The sequence below is a fragment of the Rhinatrema bivittatum genome, chromosome 10 (assembly GCF_901001135.1).
Source record: "Rhinatrema bivittatum chromosome 10, aRhiBiv1.1, whole genome shotgun sequence".
Lineage (NCBI taxonomy): Eukaryota > Metazoa > Chordata > Amphibia > Gymnophiona > Rhinatrematidae > Rhinatrema > Rhinatrema bivittatum.
In genome coordinates, this window is record NC_042624.1 from 116,616,796 (window position 1) to 116,638,631 (window position 21,836).

Consider the following 21,836-nt stretch of genomic DNA (forward strand, 5'->3'; position numbering starts at 1 on the left):
GAGATACTTGTGGTATTTCTTGGCACGTTCCCTGCTGCTCTGGTGGAGGGTGGTGCTGCTCCCTGGATTGGGTTTGCTGTGCCAGTGCTCTCTGCCTCTTTGGGTGGAAGAGGCCAGCTGCTCTTCCTTCAGCAGGCCTGCTTGATGTAGTTTTTGTATTAACATGGGTGTTCTTTTAAGCTCTTCCCTGAGGGCTTATAATGGGCTCATGAGATGAGTGTGAAATTGCTTGCTCTGTGTTTTCCACGCAGATAAACTATTTCATAATACTACTCTGATTGTGTTTAATTGTGATATGTTAATGTGTGTGCTTAATGCTGTCCGGTTTCACCATGCTGGCCATGCTTCCCTTGGGTTTGAGTTCCCCTAAGTAGGCATTTGGAATTATTACACCTACATTTGTTATTGTGAATGTCTCTGCACCATTAGAGTGTGTTATTGTATAGTTTATAGATGAAATAAGATACAAAAAAAAGATCTGAATCAGTCTCCTGATCCAAATTTGTTTTATTTTTAATGGGCAGGGGAGAATGTGACAGGGGCTTTGCAACCCACACTAAATAATTAGTGGAATAGATCGAGAAAACTTTAATCAATTGTTTACTCTTTTGAAAAGTACAAGGACCAGAGGACACACAATGAAGTTACTACATAATACATTTTTTTTTACTCAATGCATAATTAAGCTCTGGAATTCATTGCCAGAGGATGTGGTGAAAGCTATTAGTGTAGCTGTGTTTAAAAAAGATTTGGACAAGTCCATAAACCATTATGGACATTATAGCTACCTCTTACAATGTAATTATATGTATTTATCTGATCTTCCTTTTCCTTCTTACTCCAAGTTCTATCTTTCCTTGTTACATGTAACTGCTTTTTCTGCACTATTGTTCAAGTTTTAAGTTTATTTTGCACTCCTGTTTCTTGTGAACCAGCATGATGGGACTATCGTCTTGAATGTTGGTATATAAAAAACTTAAATAAATAAAATAAAAATAAATAAATTATTAAGGTGGTATTGCAGAAATCCACTTTTTATCCCTGGGATAAGCAGCTTGGACTCTTTCTACCTCTTCGGATCCTGCCAGATACTTATAACCTCGCTTGGCCACTGTTGGAAACAGGATACTGGGCCTGATGGACCCTTGGTCTGACCCAGTATGGCATGTTCTTATGTTCTTATGTCCTTATGATCCCTTTTTACACTTTTTGGAGATTTTTGCATCTTGGGGATCCTCTCCTCTATTTTGATCTTCCCCTTTTTGGGATGGGTCTGGCCCTATATCAGATGGGTGAGGAAGAAGACGCTTGAGGAAGAAGCTGTCCTGTGTGACACCATCTTGTGTGAGGAGTTTGGAGGTCTTTCTGGTAGACCTCACGGCTCACCAACTAGAGAAGATTGAAGAAGCTGAGAGTTCCTGGACCTGTACCCTGTTCAGGAGGGCCAGTTACACCTTCCCTGGTAAGGCTGGATTTCGCAGTAGTTTTAACTGGTGTCCAATTAAAGAGGGACAGAGACTACTGGAAGAGAAGCATTTTTGTAAAAGAGAGTTTTTGTATCCAGTGATGTTTTACCAGTTTCTGACAGTCAGGGTCGGTGGAAGCACTAGATGGGCTAGGCGACCGCTTAGATTGCCACAGGTCTGGGGACGACAACGGAATGGCTTCTTCTTTCAACCCATATGGCCTGGAAGAGGAAGTGGTGGATGTGTGTGGGCGGGAAGAAGGAAAGGCCAGGCCATGTCGCTGTGGCCAGAAGCAGCGGAAAAAACGCCGCATTCCCCAAGCTGTCACGGGAAGCAGCAAGATCAGACCCAACCTGCATGGCTTTCGAGCGCAGGAGCAGCAGCAACAATGCAGTCCCACCCTGCAGGAAACAGAGCAGCAGCCTCAAGAAAGATGCAGACTCCTGTCTGCCACGGGGGCTGAAGGAAGATGCTACCGCTGTGTTTCTGATGGGGAGGGAGGGAGGAGTGAGGGAGTAAGAGTGTGTCTGTGTCTATCTATGAGAGAGCATGTGTGTCTGAGAGAATATCTGTGTCTGTGTGTTAGAGCCTGTCTATGTGTGTGTGTGTCTGTGAGAGCATGTCTGTCTGTGTATGTGTGAGAACAGTTCTGTGTCTGTGTGTCTGTGAGAGCCTGTCTGTGGGTGAGAGCATGTCTTTCTGTGATGTGCGAGAGCACGTCTGTGTGTGTGTGTGTGAGAGAGAGAGACAGACAGCATGTGTGTGGGTGTGTCTGTGAGAGCAGTGTGCATGTATGTGTGTGTATACCTGTGTCTGAGAATATGTCTATGTATCTGTGAGAACATATCTTTGTCTGTGTGTGTGTGTGTGTGTGTGTGTGTTAAAGCATATATGTGTGTCTCTGTTTGCGTCTATGAGAGCATGTCTGTGTATGTGTGAAAGCATGTCTGTGTGTGGTTTTTCTATGACAGCATGTCTGTATCTGTGTATGTGAGAGAACATGTCTGTGTGTGTGAGAGAGTGCATCTGTGAAGGTGTGTCTGTGAGAGCATGTCTGCATTTGTGTACATGTGTGTGTGTGTGTGAAAGCATGTCTGTATGTGTGTGTGTGTGTGTGTGTGTGAGAGAGAGAGAGAGAGCATGTTCCGTGATTGAATATGTGTGCATGTATGAGTGAGAGGAGAAAGACTGAGCAGCAAACCCCATCCTCTTCCCTGCTAATGCACGACAATCTCAGGGCATCTGGAAATCAAAAGATCCCAGGTATGGACAGCAAGGGATTTTTTATCGATTTTAAGTATTGGGTGAGATTTGAAATATTTTATTGGTCTTTGGAAAATTTATATGAGTTTTATATTATTGGATGTTATTCTGTTTGTCAGATGTTTTGAAATATTCTTTTTATTAGTATGGTTTACTTCTATTGATGATTTATATTTCCTGAATTTATTGTTTGGTATTTATGAGGAATTTTAATGCTTCTGTTTTTCCATTGTTTCACTGCATACATAGTCTGGCTTGTTGTGGTTTACAGTTCATTTTGGGGTAGATTTTCAGACGAGCGCGAACAGCCTACTTTTGTTTGCGCTCCAGGCGCAAACAAAAGTACGCTGGATTTTAGTAGATACGCACGTAGTCGCGCGTATCGGCTAAAATCCTGGATCGGCGCGCGCAAGGCTATCGATTTCGTATAGCCTGCGCGCGCCGAGCCGCGCAGCCTACCCCCGTTCCCTCCTAGGCCGCTCCGAAATCGGAGCGGCCTAGAAGGGAACTTTCCTTTGCCCTCCCCTCACCTTCCCCTCCCTTCCCCTACCTAACCCACCCGCCCGGCCCTGTCTAAACCCCCATCCTACCTTTGTCGGGGGATTTACGCCTCCCAGAGGGAGGCGTAAATCCCCGCGCACCAGCGGGCCTCCTGCGCGCCGGGCCGCAACCTGGGGGCGGGTACGGAGGGCGCGGCCACGCCCCCGGGCCGTAGCCACGCCCCCGTACCCGCCCCCAAAACGCTGCCAACACGCCCCCACAACGCCGCGCGCTCCGGCCCCGCCCCCGACACGCCTCCCGACATGCCCACTCCGAAAACCCCGGGACTTACGCGAGTCCCGGGGTTCTGCGCGCGCCGGTGAGCCTATGTAAAATAGGCTCACCGGCGCGCAGGGCCCTGCTCGCGTAAATCCGCCCGGTTTTGGGCGGATTTACGCGAGCAGGGCTCTGAAAATCCGCCCCTTTTTGTCTGCATGTTTCTAGTACTACTTTATGGTCACTTTATTCTGCATTTGCTGAGGGTCTGTTTGTATTTTGCACGTGTGACTGAGTTCACATATTCTGCTAGATTCTAGTGTAGGTTCTGTGTAGGGATCTACAGCAGCTTAACTTTTTCTGTTTTCCTAATAGTAGGTGTCCTGGCATTATAGGGCCTGGTGTAATAATTGCAGGTTTGCCTATTCATAAGTAGAGTTATTAGTGTTTGAGTGCTGGCAGTTATTGCCATTTTGGAATGGGAGATTTATTATATTGAAATTGTAATTCATTTTACTTGTGGCTTTCTGAGGGCCAAGCCCATACCCAACACACATTACGATAGCCCTAATACCAAGTCCAAGGGCCTTTTTTTTTACATTTTTGCAGGGTTTTTTCAGCATTGCATGTAAATATGATATTCATGTTGCAAGTGATATTTTTAGCTGAGAAGACTGTAGTAAATGTTTTTGTTCAGGGGGGCGGCAGGCTGTAAGTTTTGCACCAGCCCTATCAACAGTGAGGCCCACACCCCCGAGCTGAGGGGACCGGAGTCTCAACCACTTTGCCCTGCCACCTGTTACAGTGGGGACAAAGACTGCTGGTTTGGAAGGAGTTGTTCTATCTTGTTGTGTAGCGAGGAAAGTTTGTTCTATTTTTCCTATTTTTCTATGATTGTGGAAGAGGAGAATTTTCCTATCCTCTACAGGGAAGGCGTACCGGTTACTGAATCAGACCAGAAGAATACATCTGGGATAAAGTGCACCATGGACAGCCTTGGGGTTCATGATTTTGCAATTTGGCATGGACAATGTTTTTCAAGATCAAGTAAACTCTTTTTGTTGATTTTTTTGAATACCACCTTCTGGCTCTCTGTGCTACCATTTGGCGTCTTCTCAGTCCACTGAACCCTCCAAGGTGTGCACAGATTTGGCAGCGTCTGAGAAACGAGTGAGGGCCCTGGAGGTTATATCTCCCCCCCCCCCCCCCCCCCGTTCAAACCCCGGCACCCCAGGAGCTGCTATGTTCTGGTCATTGAAAGCATCCTGAGAATTCGATCCACAAAATGAACCAGGGGTTGCGCCTTTTTGAGGCTGCATTTAAATCATTACCCCTGATTATCCTACTCATAGCTTTATTAATTTGATCATTTTCCTAATAAATGAAATTTGCAAAGTTCCCTTTGTCCTGTGCGCTTGTCTTGACTGTAAGCTCTTCAGTCACTTTTGTGTTGTACTGTGCTGAGAACATGGAGTGGTGCTAGAGAAGGAATAAGTACTAGTAGTAGTAGTAGTAGTAGTAGTGAGTCAATGTTGTACTGCGCTGAGAGCATGAAGTGGTGCTAGAGAAGGGATAAGTACTAATAGTAGTAGTAGTGAGTCAATGTTGTACAATGTAAGCTGGAAGGATGGAAACTTCCCTTCTGAGGAGGAGATTGGTCTGGGGACCAAGTGCTTCAAACCTGTGGTTTTGAGCTGCGAGGGAAGGTCTGGAGGAAGGTTGTTTATGACCCGCCCCTTACTCAGGGAAGGCTAGAGTACTTGAAACATAAAATCAAACAAATCGTGAGAGAGCAGGGAAACGTGCTGAATCATGGAGCAATAGGCAGGTGTGGCCGGGAAAAGGCTTTTCATTCAGAAAATAGAAAAGAGCACGAGAGAGAGAGAGAGAGAGAGAGAGAGAGAGACAGGGCTGCTGCTGAAATCAGGAAGCAAAGTAAAGCCCCAGTACCAACTGCTCACTTACCACCGCTCTGGGGATCTTGCCATTTAAACCTTTTCTGTTCAACCTCTCTCTATGGTAGGAAGCCAGAATTTCATGCAGCACGAAACTAAAATTAGAGGGGAGAAAGCCTGACCCCAAACATGCAGGAAGCCGAAAAGAAGGTGCTGGATAGCTGAGGCTGCTAGGAAGAATTGCTGGCTGAAGAAAAAGCCTGTAACTTGGACCGTTCCTCTTTGCTTTGAATGCATGGACTGTGGAGAACCTGCCGGAGGGTTTGCAGTTGCAGTAAAGCTGCTTTCAGGCAGGCCAGGGTCCCATGTGTGGTAAATTTACCTGTTTATCACAAATGTTTATATTCTGCCTTTCAAAGACCCCAGGGCAGATGACAACAATATAAAAAAAAAAATACAAAGAAAAACAATAACAGCAAAGAATAAAGATACAAAATATTAAAACAAACAATATCAGCAGAAGATCCCTAAGTAAACTTAAATTAGATTGCGGAGCCTTCAAATTATCCAAAAATTAAAAGCATGCAGAAAAGCTTTGTTATGTGAGGACTTCAACTGCAAAGCCTTCAAAGAAGGAACGACATGTCCTGCAAAGAAGCCATGCAGGAACGCAAGTATGGGGACCACTGCCTTTTCAAACCCTAAAGGCCAAACAGGCAATCTTAAATGTCGAGATCTGTAAAGTACAGGAAGCCAATGGAGCTTGCATAACCCCAGGGGTAATGAGCTCACTGCCCCTGCAGCGTGGCACTCTCTGCCCTGGCACTCTCTGCCCTGCACTCTCTGCCCTGCAGTGCTCTGCCCTGGCACTCTCTGCCCTGCACTCTCTGCCCTGGCACTCTCTGCCCTGGCACTCTCTGCCCTGCAGTGCTCTGCATCAGCTGGAATGGTCGCATCTCGCTCTCAGGTCACCTGACATAGGCGAGACAGAGCGAGTACAGGCAGCGCCGTTTTCAGATCTGAAGGTCGTTAACTGAGGCCGCAATAATCGCAGAGCATGCCAGTTTTGGAGCTCTAGACAGAAGGGCATGCATTGACAGGGTGGACTCCATAATTACACCCACGTTACGCAGCTCTGATTGTAGAATGAAAGATCATCCTTAAGATCCTGCTCAGGCTTTGGTTTATTACTTCTCAGCTAAAAATTTCAATGAATCGCCCGTTTGAGTTATTTGTCAATGTCGACAGATTTCTACAGGAACCTGGTAAAGATTAGTCAGGTGATTATCTCCTCCAGATTTTGCAGATTTTCTTATGTGTAAGAACAATGATACGACTTTATCAGATGTCGTTCGAACAGGGAATTTTTTTACCCTCTAATACTGGGTATGAGGTAAGTTGGGATGAATATCTAAGGTGGAAAACAGAAGAGTGTTCTGGTCGCAGAAGAAAGGTTCTCATTGTGTGTTGGATCCTGGTCCCATGTGGGTCCTTAATTCTTTGAAGGATAAACTTTTAAAGATTCTTTCCCAGCTGCTTAGTACTGGAAACTTTAAAGCAATCAACGATACGACCAGTGAAAAAGAGGATAGCTCTTTCAGCAGGTGACGTTAAAAGTTGCAGACCAATTCTGAATCTAATTTCTTTGGAGAAGCCGTTAGAAAAAAGGGAACTCAAAGAGCTGCAGCGGGGATTTTTACAACAGCGAACTGTGCTGCATGACAAGCAAGGCGGTTTCATAGGAAGTACAGCACAGTTCGGGGAATGATTTTCTATTAAGAATTATAGATTCTGGCACAGCAGTAATAGACGTATCCACCTAACTTAGATGGGACATTCAGCTGCACGGCTATGCAGCTGAATATCCCCGGATAAATTGCTACATAGCCACACCAGATAAGTCTTATCCGTCTTAAGTTTGGACCTGCTATTGAGCTCGAAATCAGGAACCAAGAGAACAATCAATATTTATTATAGGGGCCACATTATGGAATAATCTAGCTGAAGAAGTTCAGAGACTGATTTTAAATTGTTTCGGAAAGCTTTGAAAACTTTATTGTTCAGGGAAGCTTTTTTACAAAAGGAAGCAATTGGATTATTGGAAAGGTTTGTTTACAAATTTGTTTTATTGTTTTATATTTCTTGCTGGAATCTGCTTAGAATGACATGGATCAATATAGGCAGAATACAAAAATGTTAAATAAATAAATAAACTAACCCACAATAATTAGGGTTTGGGTTTTTGTTTTTTTTTGCTGGATTCAGACTAAAATTATTCTGTTTTATCCAAGTATGACTTTCAATAGGATGGAGGTCAATTCTAACACTGCTTTACTCCAGTGTTGCCTCAAAGGGAAAATAAATTGCACATCATCATCAAACATATCTTCTATAAGCAATGCCCAATGACTGCAGTAACTTCCCCAGGAAGGAAGGGAGATTTCAGGATATGGGGGATAGTCTCTTAGATCAAGGGGCAGCAGATAAATATTGAAAGCACAGATCCTTGCAGACCCCCCAGACAGTAAAGGATGAAAGCTGGAGCGTTTCACCACAAACTGCGTCCTGTCTGTGAGGACAGAAGAAAGCCAGGACAGCATCCTGCCTCTGATCCCGCCATCCTGGAAAGAAAGCAGCCCTGAGCCCAGACACCAGCGAGCAGCGCAGGCTTGCACAGACCTCAAGAGGAGCGAGAATGCCAAGCTTATTATCAGACAGGGTCACGGCCTTCACCTCGGAGACCCTCGGGAAGACCCTGGTGCTCACAAGCTTGGGATGCAGAATCCCGACACATTATTACAGGGTCCTCGGCTTTTCCGCGGCTAAGGTCATAGTGTCAGATCCAGGCCCCGGATTTAGCAACTGCCTCCGGTGCCAAATTTCCACAGGCGCTGGAAGGCCGTCGCCGCGGCCATTCCTGAATCCGAGCCCGCTGCCCCGGCGCCGCTAGTCTCCTCCTCGCCTGCGGAGCTTGGCCCCTTGCACGGGTTGAAGCCCCTGCGGGAGGAGGGGGGCAGGGCAGGGCACCGCAGAGCCCCGGTTGCAGCTCCTGACCCGGAGCTGGCACCGTTGGAGAAGAACCAGCCCTGCCGTGACTCGGAGGAAGGGAGGGCATTCTGGTAGGATTTGGGCAGGAGAGATCATTCCCCTCTTCCCACAAGGATAACTCCCGCTCCCCCCCGAGGTCTGAGGTGAGCACCACCTTAATCCAGCCCTGGTCTGCTCCATGGGTTGAGGATGGCCCCTTTAGGCTGAGAATGGAAACCTGTACAAAACCTCATTGGGAGCACAGGAATGTTGTGACCATTGCTAAAGCAGAAGGTTTTAAAAAATCATAAAACAAAAGGAAAAGCTTTGAAATGTTAAACATGGAAGCTCTCACCATTGCACCGTGTCACGGTCTCCCAGAATCTCTTGGATTTCCTCCCTGCATTTTTCCTGGTGCTCCGGGTACATGGCCATGCAGTACAAGATCCAGGAGATGCCACTGGCAGTGGTGTCGTGACCCTCAAACATGAAGGTGTCCACCTCCGCGCGCAGGTCCGCGTCCGAGAGTCCTTCTCCGTTCTCATCCTAAACACAAAACCTCCAAAATTATCAACAGGACACTTCTAACTGCTTTTTTACGTTCCTGCAATAAAATGCCACATTTAACCAAAAAAACATATGGATTGTGTGGGGGGGCCAATAATCAAACTGCTTGCACCGGTGCATATACCTGGCGGGGGAGGGGGGAGTTGCACTAAAAATCTAAGCAAAACTGTTGTGTGCACAGTTTTTCTTTAATTCTACGCCCCAGGAAGAAGAGTCTGCAGCCACTGCCGATGGACAATTTACGACTAAACCTCACTAAACCAGACCAAGAAGATCCCTAAATAAGAAAGCCCCACACTCCTACGATTTCTGCACTTGGTATCCGTGTGGGCAGCCGATCGCTGGTACAAGAGTGAGTGTGCACGTGCAAGCTGACTTCCTCTCCCCCCAAGAATGCCTCTGAAAGTCCGCTCGCTGTGGAAGCCCAGGGCTACTGTTAGCCAGGCCCAGCAGGGCTTTGAAAACTGCTCTCATCCAGTTTCCTCCCCGAGCGACAGGAGGGGTCCACAGGCGTTCGCCCCACTCTGTAACAACTGCACCCTCTGCACGCCAACAGGCTACCAGCCCAAGTGGCAAGTCACTTTGCCGTATTGATAGCCCGTGTCTCGTCCATACCTTAGCGCAGAGAAGAATGTCCAGAAAATCCAAATGTCTCTTCTGCTGGATCTTTTCCAGTTCTTTCTCGTTCCTAAGGATGCGTTTCCTCTGATTTATCACTGCATCTGTGCAGGAGGATGAGAAACGGGCTTTCTTATGTGGTCACAGATAAATAACTTTAGGGGATGTCTCTGGCTTAAGGGGGCTCCTGAGAGCTCACTGCAGGGGCTTCATTGGTGGAAGGTGGGAGGAAATGGTGAAGGTAACATTAATTCTGATACCCGAGGAGACAAGGTCACACAGAGAGAGTCAATGGCAGAGCTGGGATTAGAACTCGGGCACGGGGAGAGACGGAGGCAGGAAAAGGTCTCAGCCTCGCTGGCGTTCCACTGCCGTGCTCTGAGACTGTGAACCCCTTCTTCCTTCCCACCATTGCCTCCTTTTAATGCTGAAATAATCCGTGAAATTATGGCTTGTGCTGGAAATATCAGCAATATTTAGGGATCGACATTTTTTTCCCCAAATATAAAATGTGAAGGGAATGTATGGGGAGTTGATTTTTTTTCTACAAACTTTGGTGGGAGCCTGGGCTGCTGAACCGTCGGTTTCCAGAGGTCACCGCAATGTCCTGGATTTGTATTTATTTATTTTATTTGAACAGTTTTATATACCGTTGTGCGGACAAGGTCCATCTCAACGGTTCACAATTTATGACAGTAAAAAGGGGAAAATAGAAAAAAATACAATTATTGTATTATAAATATCAGTAAAAACTATATTTTGCCCCACTCTGTAACAACTGCACTCTCTGCACGCCAACAGGCTACCAGCCCAAGTGGCAAGTCACTTTGCAGACGAGTAAAGTGAATATAGGAGTCCCTAGGCATTTTTTTTTTTTTTAGCATGTTTTAACCTTTTTACTTATATTGCTTTTACTTTTTAGCCTGTGGAGTTTTCTACAAATGGGCCACGAGCAGCACCACTAAAGGTGTCTGCCCAGTAAGGACCAAACCACAGCAGAGCTTCAGCCCGGTCAGAGCCTGCCCCAGCGCCTCTCACTGCCACGAATGATAAAGGTGGGGGGGAGGGAGTGGGTTTTGCAGCTGAAGGAACCGTGGGCCATCATTTGCTGCTGCCAGAGGTTTTCCCCAGTTAAGCCTCACCCTCCTCCCAGCCACCGCAGTCACAGACCAGAGCTTCTTTTGGACCCCCAGTAAGCCCGCACTCTGCTGAACGACAGCTGGGACCCCCTCCTCACCAGGGGCTGCCAGACACAGGAATAAGAGCCGAGTGCAGAACCTCAGCCTGCTTCTCATGCATGCTGGCCCTCAACCCTGCCCAAAAGGGAGCTTTTCCCTCTCTTCGGACAGCGAAGACAATTTCAGCAGGGCTGCCAGGTAACGTACGGACAGGAAGGAACCAACCTCGCCGGTTTCTGCACCTGCTTTCGTGTTGCTCTCTCAGACCTCACCCTGCCAGCTGATGGTTGATGCCTTCTGCTGTGAGACTGAACTTTGAAAAACTCAGTCACATCTACAAACCTAGCTACCAACCTAACCTGGCTTTATAGAAATGGGAGAGCCATGTCCTATTGTTATTTCAAAAAAAGACTGAAAACCAGAGAACTGAGTCTTCTGTTGTTGCAAAGCGTTGCAAACATGACTGCCCCATGTTGTGCAGAATCGGAGAGCTTAATTCGGAATGATAATCATAAGAGTTTCCCCCACTGTCCTCAGCTCTAATATTCTCCTTCACCAATCTTTCCTGCTACTGCAAAATGTGAATATAAGAAGAAGGCAGGGAAAGCCTTCCACATAGTCCTGCTGACACAGAAGCAGATGGAAACGTTGAAAGCACTTAAAGCTGTAGATACCGAATTTAGCAGGCTTCTGGATGGTCAACCTCCCTTTCCCCTCCTGAGAATCTCAGCAGCCTTCAGACTACAATGTGCTGCCACCTCAGCCTGACAGCGTGGAGTCAATTTGCTCTCCTAAACTGCTGTATTTCAGATTCCCCCTTTTACTTGGACTGGGGAAATGTTCCATCTTTCTTCTCGCCACAGGCTTGCGTTTTGCAGCGAGCAGACGAATGGTGGCTGCTGAGAAAAGGCATTCAGGAAGGGCCATGTTGAGGAGCAGAATACCTGTGTGCTGGTGAGCCAGTCTGCAGGCCTTCCGGAAGCGAAACCCAGGGGGGCTCAAGTGGAAAATGAGATTGCTGTGCAACGGAAACTGGCGAAATCTGTAGTCCACCAGGCAGCAGAGGTCAAAAATAGCTTTGATGTAGGAGTTCTCACTACAGGGAAAGGAACAGAAAAGTTTTTATTACCTACTAAACAATCAGGAAGTTCAGAACTGCAGATGCCACCTATCGGTTCTGCAGCACCGCTACACATTCGGGCCGACGCAAGGTCATGATTGAGCGCCCGCTCTCCTACCGCGCCGATCTACCTCCCCCGGGCGCCCCATGTGATATTTAAATGGGCTGCCGTGGTAAAAAGGAGGCACTGGGGGAAAATTGCGCGTCCCTAGCGGGCACCCAGGAGAGGCGGCTGTCAGTGGGTTAGGAAAAAGGACGCCCAGTTTTATGACAACCTGTGCACAGCCGCGCTCCTTAATTCAGCATCTGCTTTCCTAACCTGACTACCAGTGACATTTTCTTCCCCTTATTCCTTTTTTCTGTTCCTCCAACTTAATATCAACATGACATTAAGTCAGAGGAACCGAAAAAAGGAACAGAAAAGCAGTATTTTCTGCTTTTCTATTAACTTTAGGGGCTCCTGAAGAATTAACGCCGGCTCCGGGGCAGGGCATTAATTTTTCAGAGTAGAAATGTACGCGTCGGGCGCACGTTTTTGTTTTGCATAGGAGGAGGGGGGTAATACCTAATAACCTCATTAACATGAATTTACATGTGATGAGCGCTATTAGCTAGGCGCTGGTTAAGATGTACATTTTGGACTCGCTAATCCCCCCTTATTGCATAAGGGGTTTTGGATGCGCATCCGAAACACGCGCCCAAGCGTGTATAAAGCCGTTTGCTCAGCCGAGCTCGCTATATTGCACTGGCGTGATTTTGCAGAGCCGTGCAGAAGAGGCCTGTTCTTCCTCCGGAGACCTTACAGTCTGTAGAGACAGCATAAATGGGAGGCTTCACAAAATGTATTTGTTACCAATGAAAAACCTGGTTAAAATAGACAAGGCTAGATCCAAGAAGAGCCAGGGTGTAAGATTTAAAAGCAACCTGATGAAAGGTGGGTTTTATAGGGAAGGCTAGAATATGGTCAGAGACCCAGCTCAGGAGGATTCTGCCAGCCCTGTGGTGCAAGGTGAAAAGCACAGAGCCAGGAGGTGGCAATGGAGGAGGAGGAGGGCACAGGTAAGATCAGAGTGCACGAGTTGGGGCATAGAGGAGAACAATTGAGAAGCTGCAGATTGAAGGCTTTTGTATAATAGAAAGATTAAGGGGCACTCCATGAAGTTAGCATGTGGTACATTTAAAACGAATCAGAGAAAGTTCTTTTTTACTCAACGCACAATTAAACTCTGGCATTTGTTGCCAGAGAATGTGGTTCGTGCAGTTAGTATAGCTGTGTTTAAAAAAGGATTGGATAAGTTCTTGGAGGAGAAGTCCATTACCTGCTATTAATTAAGTTGACTTACAAAATAGCCACTGCTATTACTGGCATCAGTAGCATGGGATGGACTTAGTTTTTGGGTACTTGCCAGGTTCTTATGGCCTGGATTGGCCACTGTTGGAAACAGGATGCTGGGCTTGATGGACCCTTGTAGGTGCAGCCTTTTAAGTCTTAGATGATTTGAGATGGACTCTGCACAGCTGTAAAACATAGTCCATGCATAGGTTTTCAAGTTCCCAAGTTGTGCCTTTACTTTTGGAAACTTAAGGCATAGGATTGCAATCTTCAAATGTAACCGGAATCTCTTATATTCCATTCAAGACCATATACAATAAGCTGCAACAAACTCTGCTTCTTCCAGATGATGCAAGAGTGATCCCATTCAAAGTATAGACATCATCTGTTATCACAGACCTCATTCACTTCTTTCCAATCTACAGAGCCAAAGCAATGCATTGATTACATGGATATCCCTGCAACACCTGGGGGGTCAGTTCCTTGATCCCAAGTTTGGCACAACTACAGGACTATCAGGATTTTCAAAGGCAGTGGGGAAACATCCTCCAAGATCCCATAGCTAGGAGCCTGTCTCCAGTAACTGGGGCTCAGCCTCTAGGCTGCAGGTCAGGCACAAGAGTTAAGAGAACTGAGACGTAAAAGAGTTGACTTGATTTAACCAATCTCTTCGTTAGGATAAGCTTCAGCTGCTCCCAGTGAAGCTCCTTAAAACAGTCCTTACTGTTCCAGGGAGGTCCTTACCCCTCCTCAGCTTAGAGACAGCCTTCATCCCCCTCTAAATAGAAACACAGAAATGACGGCAGAAGAAGACCAAACAGTCCATCCAGTCTGCCCTGCAAGCTTTCACGGTTTTTTTTTCCCATACTTATCTTTTTCTCTTATCCCTTGTAAGTGACTTTTTGTTCTATTTCCCTTCCACCCCACCATCGATGTAGTTAGCAATGCTGGAGCTGCATCTAAGTGAAGTATCTAGCTAATTGTTTAGGGGTAGTAACCACCGTCATAGCAAGCTACTCCCACGCATGTTTATCCAGCCTGTGCAACTCAGTCCTTGCTGGTTGTTGTCCGAATATAAATAATCTTTTCATCATTCCCCCTGCCGTTGAAGCAGAGAACTATGCTGGATATCATTGAAAGTGAAGTATCAGGCTAATTTGGTTTGGGGTAGTAACTGCCGTATCAAGAAAGCTACTCCCCTGCTTTTTTGTGGATGCAAATCCTTTTTTTTCCATTTCCTCTTGCCGTTGAAGCATAGAGCAATGTTGGAGTCGCATTAACCGTGTGTATATTTATTTAATTAGGATATTAATCTCCAGGTAGTAGCCATCATTCCTGTAAGCCACCCCCATGCCTCTTCTCTTCATTCACATCCTCTAGACTTTATGGATCCACAGTGTTTATCCCACGCCTCTTTGAAATCCTTCACAGTTTTGGTCTTCACCACGTCCTCCGGAAGGGCATTCCAGGCATCCACCACTCTCTCCGTGAAGAAATACTTCCTGACATTGGTTTTGAGTCTTCCTCCCTGGAGTTTTAAATTGTGACCCCTGGTTCTGCTGATTTTTTTGCAACAGAAAAGGTTTGTCGTTGTCTTTCGATCATTAAAACCTTTCAAGTATCTGAAAGTCTGTATCATATCACCCCTGCTCCTCATTTCCTCCAGGGTATACATATTTAGATTCTTCAATCTCCCCTCATAAGTCATTTGATGAAGACTCTCCACCTTTTCGGTTGCCCTTCTCTGGACCACCTTCATCCTGTCTCTGTCCCTTCGGAGATACGGTCTCCAGAACTGAACACAGTACTCCAGGTGAGGCCTCTAGTGGTTCTCATACTTCCTGGAAGGTACAATACCAAAAGTGCCCACATCACAAGAGTACATGAAACTGGGAAATGCCAGCATGGATCCAGGGTAAACTTAGTAATTGACTACAAGGAGCCTATGAATAGATGAAAGCTGACCTGGAAGTGAATGGGGAGCCAGTGTGGTGACTTGCAATGTGGGGTTGCATGGTCACAGCAGCATTAGAGGAAGATAAGTTGCACAGATGAATGGTTTTATACATTGTGGTGAAGTTAGATGACTTTAGTGCAGGGGTGGCCAACTCTATTCCTCCAGATCCACAAACAGGCATGCTTTTCAGGATATCCAAAATGAATATGCATGAGATCGATTTGCATACAATGGAGGCAGTGCATGCAAATCTTTGTGGATATCATGAAAAACCAGGCCTGTTTTTGGCTCTCAAGAAGAGGAATTGGCCACCTCTGCTTTAGGGGGAAACTTGTGAGGAGCAGGTTGCAGAAATCTTAGTGGGAGGTAAAGAGAATGGATAAGGTTTTTGGTAGGGTGTTCAGAAAGGATGGATTTTAGTGATGTTATAGAGAAAGAAATGGTTCATTTTAGCATTGTTTTGAATGTGTGGAGAGCAGATTGTAAAGTTGAAGATGACCTCAAGACAGAAGCTGAGAGGATTGGGAAGATGACCGTATTATGCACAGAAATAGAAGAAGGGGAAAGGTGATTTGAAAAGAAATACAAAATGTTCTGCCTCGGCCATGTTAAGTTTAAGGTGGTGATGGGATATCCAGGCAGTGATATGAGACAAACAGGTTGAGATTTGGGATTGAATTCTAGGTAACAATTCTGTGCAGAGAGGTAGTTCTGGGAGTTACCAGCAAAAAGATGGTACTGAAAGATATAGGAGGAGATTAAATCACCAAGGAAGAGAGTGTAAAGCAAAACGAGCTGAGGGCTCAGGACAGAGCTCTGGCGCACGTCATCGGATAATGGGATAGCGGTGGAGGAGAATCCCCTAGTGCCTGTGTTTCCCAGCTCTCACCTGGAGGTCCAAGCTAACACGTTGCGCTTTCAGTCTATCCATAAAGAATAAGCATGAGATAGATTTGCATACATTGGAGACCCATGGTATGCAAATCATCTCATGCATATTCATTTTGGCAATCCTGAAACCCTGACTGGTTAGGTGGGCCTCCAGGAGAGGGCTGGGAAACACGCCACTAGGTGAAAGCACTAAAAGTGCAATGAAAAGGTAAGAGAAGAACCAAGAACGCCAAAACTTTTCAACGTGCTCTGGAAAAATGATTTAGACATGAGGATGCAATAAAGAATGTTTGCAGCCATCCTGAGGATACCAGGTTTTAAAAATGTTTTATTTATTATATTCTGCCTTCTGACACTTCAAGTGGATTACATTCAGGTAGGGGGAAAAGGGGAATGGGATTCAGACAGCGACCAACCAGGGCTCCAACTTATAGGGTCTAGAGAAACAAATAAGCATGGGGGTAACTTGCTGGTGCGGCGGTTATTACCCTTAACTATTAATTAACTATTATGCACTATTAATGCAGCTCCATCACTGCTCTCTGCTTCAATGGCAGGGGATAACAGGGAATTGGATTCAGACAGCAACCGAGGGCCCTGACCTTTACGGTTTGGGAAACTGATAAGCATGGGGGTGACCTGCACGGTGCGGCGGATGGAGCTTCCAGACTGGATGGACCACTTGGTCCTTTTCTGCCCTCATTTCCATGTTTCTAAGTTTCTATGTAGGTATTCTAGCTATTTCCCTATCCCCAGAGAGCTCATAATCTCAGGGCCTCATTTTCCTTAGTAAGTCAGGCCCTAAGATGGTACCTGAGATAATGGCGGGTGAAGGGGCTTGCCCAGACTCTCAAGGAGCAACAGCAGGAGTTCAACCCTGGCTTCCCTCCTTCTGCTCTACCCAATAGGCTGCTCCTCCTTCAAATTCAAGCAGACCAAGATATTTTATTAGGCACCTGGTGAAGCCAATTTTCAAAACTTTTCACGCAGGTAAACGTGTGTTTGCCAGTGTAAAACAGGCTCCTGAGATAAGTTTGTGTCTGTAAAACAGAGGGATATTACCGGGAGGCGGGTGGAGGCTGGGGGCATTAACGTGCGCACAAAGATTTCATTCTGCAATCTCCGTGCGTGCTTTTCCCCCATGGATTTGACCCTCCCCACACAGAGAGCAAGTACAAAACCTGCGGGTACTTTTCAGGTCTGATTTTCCCAGGAAACTCCCTGAGGAGTTTCCTTCTGAAAATGCGCATGCAGTTATGCGCAAGACTGAAAGCTCCATGGGGAGCATGGAAATCACCTCATTACTGTATATTCTGCATATCCTGTTTAGTGCACATTCAATACACAAAGTAAAGCTCCAGGAAATCGCAGTCATTAGTGGTTCTGCAGGGCCTGGCAGTGGGTAGTGTAACAAGGAGCCCTCCCCTGGCTCTCCCAGATGCAGTCTCTGGCATTTATTCAATTAGAACTCCTTAGTAACAAAGGCCGGGAGCCTCTGCTGAGTCCCCTTCTCAATTAGCATCTCTAGGATGGCTTTGAAACTTGCCGGGTACTTGCAGCCTGGCTTGGCCACTGTTGGACACAGGATACTGGGCTTGATGGACCCTCGGTCTGACCCAGTAAGGCAGGTTCTTATATCACTTTTGGCATCCTTATCTTAGTTTCCAGTCTCTTTCTCTCTATTATAATGCACACAACATTGCAAGATATTGCTTGAAGAGCATTTCATTAGGACTTCAGCAGTAAGAGGTACTGACCTATTACTCTGGCAGTCGGTGTGGCAGCTGAAGGCGCATTTCATGATGCTGTCCAGGGTCATCAGGCTGACGTGCTGGAAGAGTTCCACTGGCTGGCCGCCCGTGATGAGCTTTTCCCACTTATCCTAAAGCAAAAGGAGAAAGATATGAGAGAGGAATCCTCTGGAGTTCCATTCCCAATGGAAATCCCACCTCCCGCGTCCTCCCGCTGCTGCTTCTCTGTTCAAACGTCAGGCCAGTCATGAAGCCATGGCCCATGTTCAGCAAGCTGCTGAGATTCTCCCTGGTGCATGCATGCAAATGAAATATAAAAAGCCACCATCGTAGGGCCCGGGTCCTGATGTTAGTCTGGCTCTAAAGAACTAGCGACCTACTCTCTTATGGAAGGTTGTGGTTGAATATAAAACCTGTGCATTTTCTTTGCTACTGTAGAGAAAGATGGAAGCTTTGGCTTCATCAAGGAGTAATAATGATCTCTCTATATCAGTCTGTTCTTGCTCTTGCAAATGCAGAATGTGAGTTATTTTATTTCATTTTATACCTCGCCCTTCTATGAACACCCAGTTAAAAAATAACACAGCACTACTGAAGGGCAATAAAGCAATGCACCTACTACATAACCACAACAAGACATCAGCAGCTGAACTGGACTGAACTTACCAGGGGACAGAGGTACAAATTAATACGTTTTCTAAAAAGTGCCTTAAAATCAGCAAGTCAACGTCTCATTTGTTCCAAAGGAAGAAGAAAGCCTTCGACCAGATGTGTTTAAAAATCCTGAAATATGAAACAGAAGATCAGTAATAGTCCTCACCAGCATGACATTGGTGGAGTCGGACATCAGCTTGACGTAAGGTTTCAGGACGTCGTAGTGAAAGCCCGAAGTCAGCAGCTTGCGGTGCTGGAACCACTTTTGCCCGGAGAGGAGCAATAATCCTTTCCCTGTCGGGGGACAGCAAAATCAAACATCTGGCCACTTCGCTTGATGTAAGTGAGAGCTGAACTGCATTCCCACACCTGCCTTCCGCTCCCTGGACTGGCTGGGGATGAGGATGCTGCAAAGGCAGAATTCTGGGCCCTGATAAGAAAGGAGTCTCAGCCACTGTACAATGGGGACAAGACTTGGGGTACACACACACGCACTAGGTTACGGAAACAACCACAGTCTGAACAACAGCTGGACTAGACGAGGGCAAGAGGAAGTTAATAAAAGAGGAAAAGGTAAGGGTAATGAAGGCTAACAGAGGTCGGTTCTGATTGAACTGGAAACTCAAAAGAACAGAAGTATATATTGTTGGGCTGAAAGGTAACCCCTAAGAATGTTTCCAGTATAAAGTCATAGGTGCAAGGCCTCTCTCCCTAGCTAAATTGTCCTTAGAATTCAGGTGAGAGAGTAGTTTGCACACTATCCCTTGCAGGGACCTCCACAGAGGTTTGCCTGGATTGCTCAGCCGGCTCCCATCAGAGCAGGCAGTGCCCGAGCAGCAGTGCGGCCTTGTTTCGGCTTTTGAGTTGGAGTTTTGAGAGGAGGAAGCTGGTGGCAGTGGTCACCATTTTTAGGCCGCACAGACTCTGCCCCGGAGTGGCCGTTACCCCCAGGTCTGGAAGGGATCGCCTTGCTGAGAGTGAGTGGAAGAGAAGGTTTTTGAGAGAGTTTTGTTTTTTTTTTAAACAGAGTTTTGTGGAGCCCGCTCCTGCCTCAGAAGGAATTTCACCCCTGCCTGCTGGAGGTCAGGTTAAGGTGTTGTGATCCCCTTCTGATGAGCTAAGGAGGGACAGCAGTGTCTGTTATGAGTTTTCTTCCTGTTGCTTTGTGAGGAATTTTTACCACCAGGGTTTGCCCACTGAGAAGGAGAAAAGCTTTTGGATTTTTGGACCTTGTTGGACTTTCTACCACCAAAGGACAAGGGCTTAACATCAGAGAGAGAGAGAGAGATAAGGAGACCCCAGTCCCTACCGGAAGCCCACATTCTACCACTACAGAGTGTTGGGTTTCTGCCGAGTGCCCTGCCACCTAAGCAACGCTGGCAGCTGATAGAAAAGAAACACACTTGTGGACAGTTTCATTTTAGTGAGAAGCTCGGCTGCAGAAATTCTGTTGCTAATTGGACTTGAAGTGTTTTTGGTTGCAGTAAATTTATTTTTTGGAACATCCCACCAGAGTGTCCAGCATCTTCTTTAATAGTCAGAGAGCAGGGACATCCTAAGCGGTGAGTACTGTTGAGAAAGAAACCGAGAGACTGATGTTGATGAGCATCCCTGTGAGGCTCGGGCCCGGGAAGCTGAAATCTCCCCCTGCCACCCCGGGGCCTGCAGTGGACGGAGTGGATCGAGAGTGGAGAAAGACAGAGTTTGGGAGAAATGTGAGCCCTTGTATTCCGGATAGGTCCCCGAAGACGGGGGTTACACAGGTATCGCAGCAGAATTTACCCATTCCCTCCACCGGCTTCCCTCACATGTAACCCGGCTTCGCTTGGATCGCATCTCGCAAGGTCACACTGCCACAGTCCACTTGCCAGAGCAGCAGAGTGGCTGTTCCTGCCCGCGATGCTTTCCCTGGGACTCTCGTAGACAACTTGCAGGAATCTATTGCGCTCGGCGCACAGAGACATGCGGTAGTGGCTTTTCTTTGGTGAGCCAAATTGCTTAAATTGTGTGCCACATCCTTAAACACCCAGGCTGCCACCGATAAGCATTTCATGCTCTTATCGTGCCCCTGAAATGTTCTCGCCATCACTTGTGTTCAAGAAGGGAGATGAGACATGACGGTGCTTACCAATCCAGGGATCCAAGAAGTCGTACGTCCAGGACTTGGGATCTGCAGAGTCCAACACATATGTACTGTAAACATGTTCAAACCATACATGTACTGTAACACACGTAAGCGTTCACTGTAATAAACTCTCTCGGGTCAAGATTTCTTTACTGCCCAAGCCCAGCACCAGGTCTCAGCTGAAAGAGCCCAGAGGCTGCATCAGAGGAGATCAGTGCTTTGCACGGAAGCGTTTGAATTGCCTGATAACCAGCCACCCCCCGCTCTCCTGAGCTTTAAATGGCTTTGCAAAGGCAAATAATTGAATGCATTTTATGGATTCGGGCTTCAGACCTTACCTGTTCTGCCAAACACAGCCTTAGCGTAGTCAGGGTGAGCAATGAAGAAATCACAGGTGAAATTGCCAAACCAGATGGGGAATCCATAGGGATATTTCTGTGCCCAGGCGGCAATCGTGTCTAAATCAGTCCCATCCATGCGAAACTAGGGTGATGGTTAGAAAGGAGAGCAGAGTGTAAGAGCAGAACGGGCTCTCCTAGGCAGATTCACACTTTAAGTAGACTGCCGTCCGCAACAATCCTGCCTGTCATAACCGCGCTGCCGGGAAACATGGCCAGGAAGGGATTCCATCACCCCACCGCCCCTCCGACTCAGGCAAAGAAGATTCCCAGTCCTGCTGCCTGGAGAAGCCTATTAGAAGAGGATTTCCCTTCCTGCTACCCCTACCCCCTAAAGACAGAGACAGCAGGAGGACTCCCAGTTCTGGCGCTCTGCTGCCCCACTAACCCTGCATCCTGCTGAACCTGCTACAGGTTCCCCTTCCTGGCACCTGCTGTTCCTCTGACCCTACCATCGGCAGGAGGTGGATTCCCCTTCCTGTTACGCTGCTGCCCTGCCCCTCTGACTGTACCATCTAGAGACAGTGCTATATTGAGGACGCCCTCTTCAAACACTCAAACTGTCCCTCCAGCCCTATTTTCTGGAGATCCTACCATAAGACGTTGCCATACTGGGTCAGACCAAGGGTCCATCAAGCCCAGCATCCTGTTTCCAACAGTGGCCAATCCAGGCTGCAAGTACCTGGTAAGCACCCAAACATTAAAAACATCTCAACCTACTGTTGCTTATTAATTAATAGCAGTTTATGGATTTTTCCTCTAGGAACTTATCCAAACCTTTTTTTAAACCCAGTTACACTAATTGCTGTAACCACATCCTCTTGCAATGAATGCCAG

At 46.8% G+C, this 21,836-nt stretch overlaps 1 protein-coding gene across 2 annotated transcripts in view; it reads right to left on the reverse strand.

The window, feature by feature from the left end:
• The window catches only part of LOC115100084 (cytochrome P450 4B1-like), a 43,189-nt gene that overhangs the window by 17,760 nt on the left and 3,593 nt on the right, over positions 1 to 21,836 (reverse strand). Inside the window, exons 2-8 of one of the 2 annotated variants that reach the window (XM_029618278.1) lie at positions 20,940 to 21,084; positions 20,605 to 20,646; positions 18,643 to 18,770; positions 17,829 to 17,953; positions 11,715 to 11,866; positions 9,590 to 9,696; positions 8,763 to 8,953 (exon numbers count right to left, since the gene is read on the reverse strand). In XM_029618278.1, coding sequence (XP_029474138.1) covers positions 8,763 to 8,953; positions 9,590 to 9,696; positions 11,715 to 11,866; positions 17,829 to 17,953; positions 18,643 to 18,770; positions 20,605 to 20,646; positions 20,940 to 21,084 — 890 coding nt within the window. The remainder of the gene's footprint in view (positions 1 to 8,762; positions 8,954 to 9,589; positions 9,697 to 11,714; positions 11,867 to 17,828; positions 17,954 to 18,642; positions 18,771 to 20,604; positions 20,647 to 20,939; positions 21,085 to 21,836) is intronic. The other variant, XM_029618280.1, reaches the window with a different exon arrangement.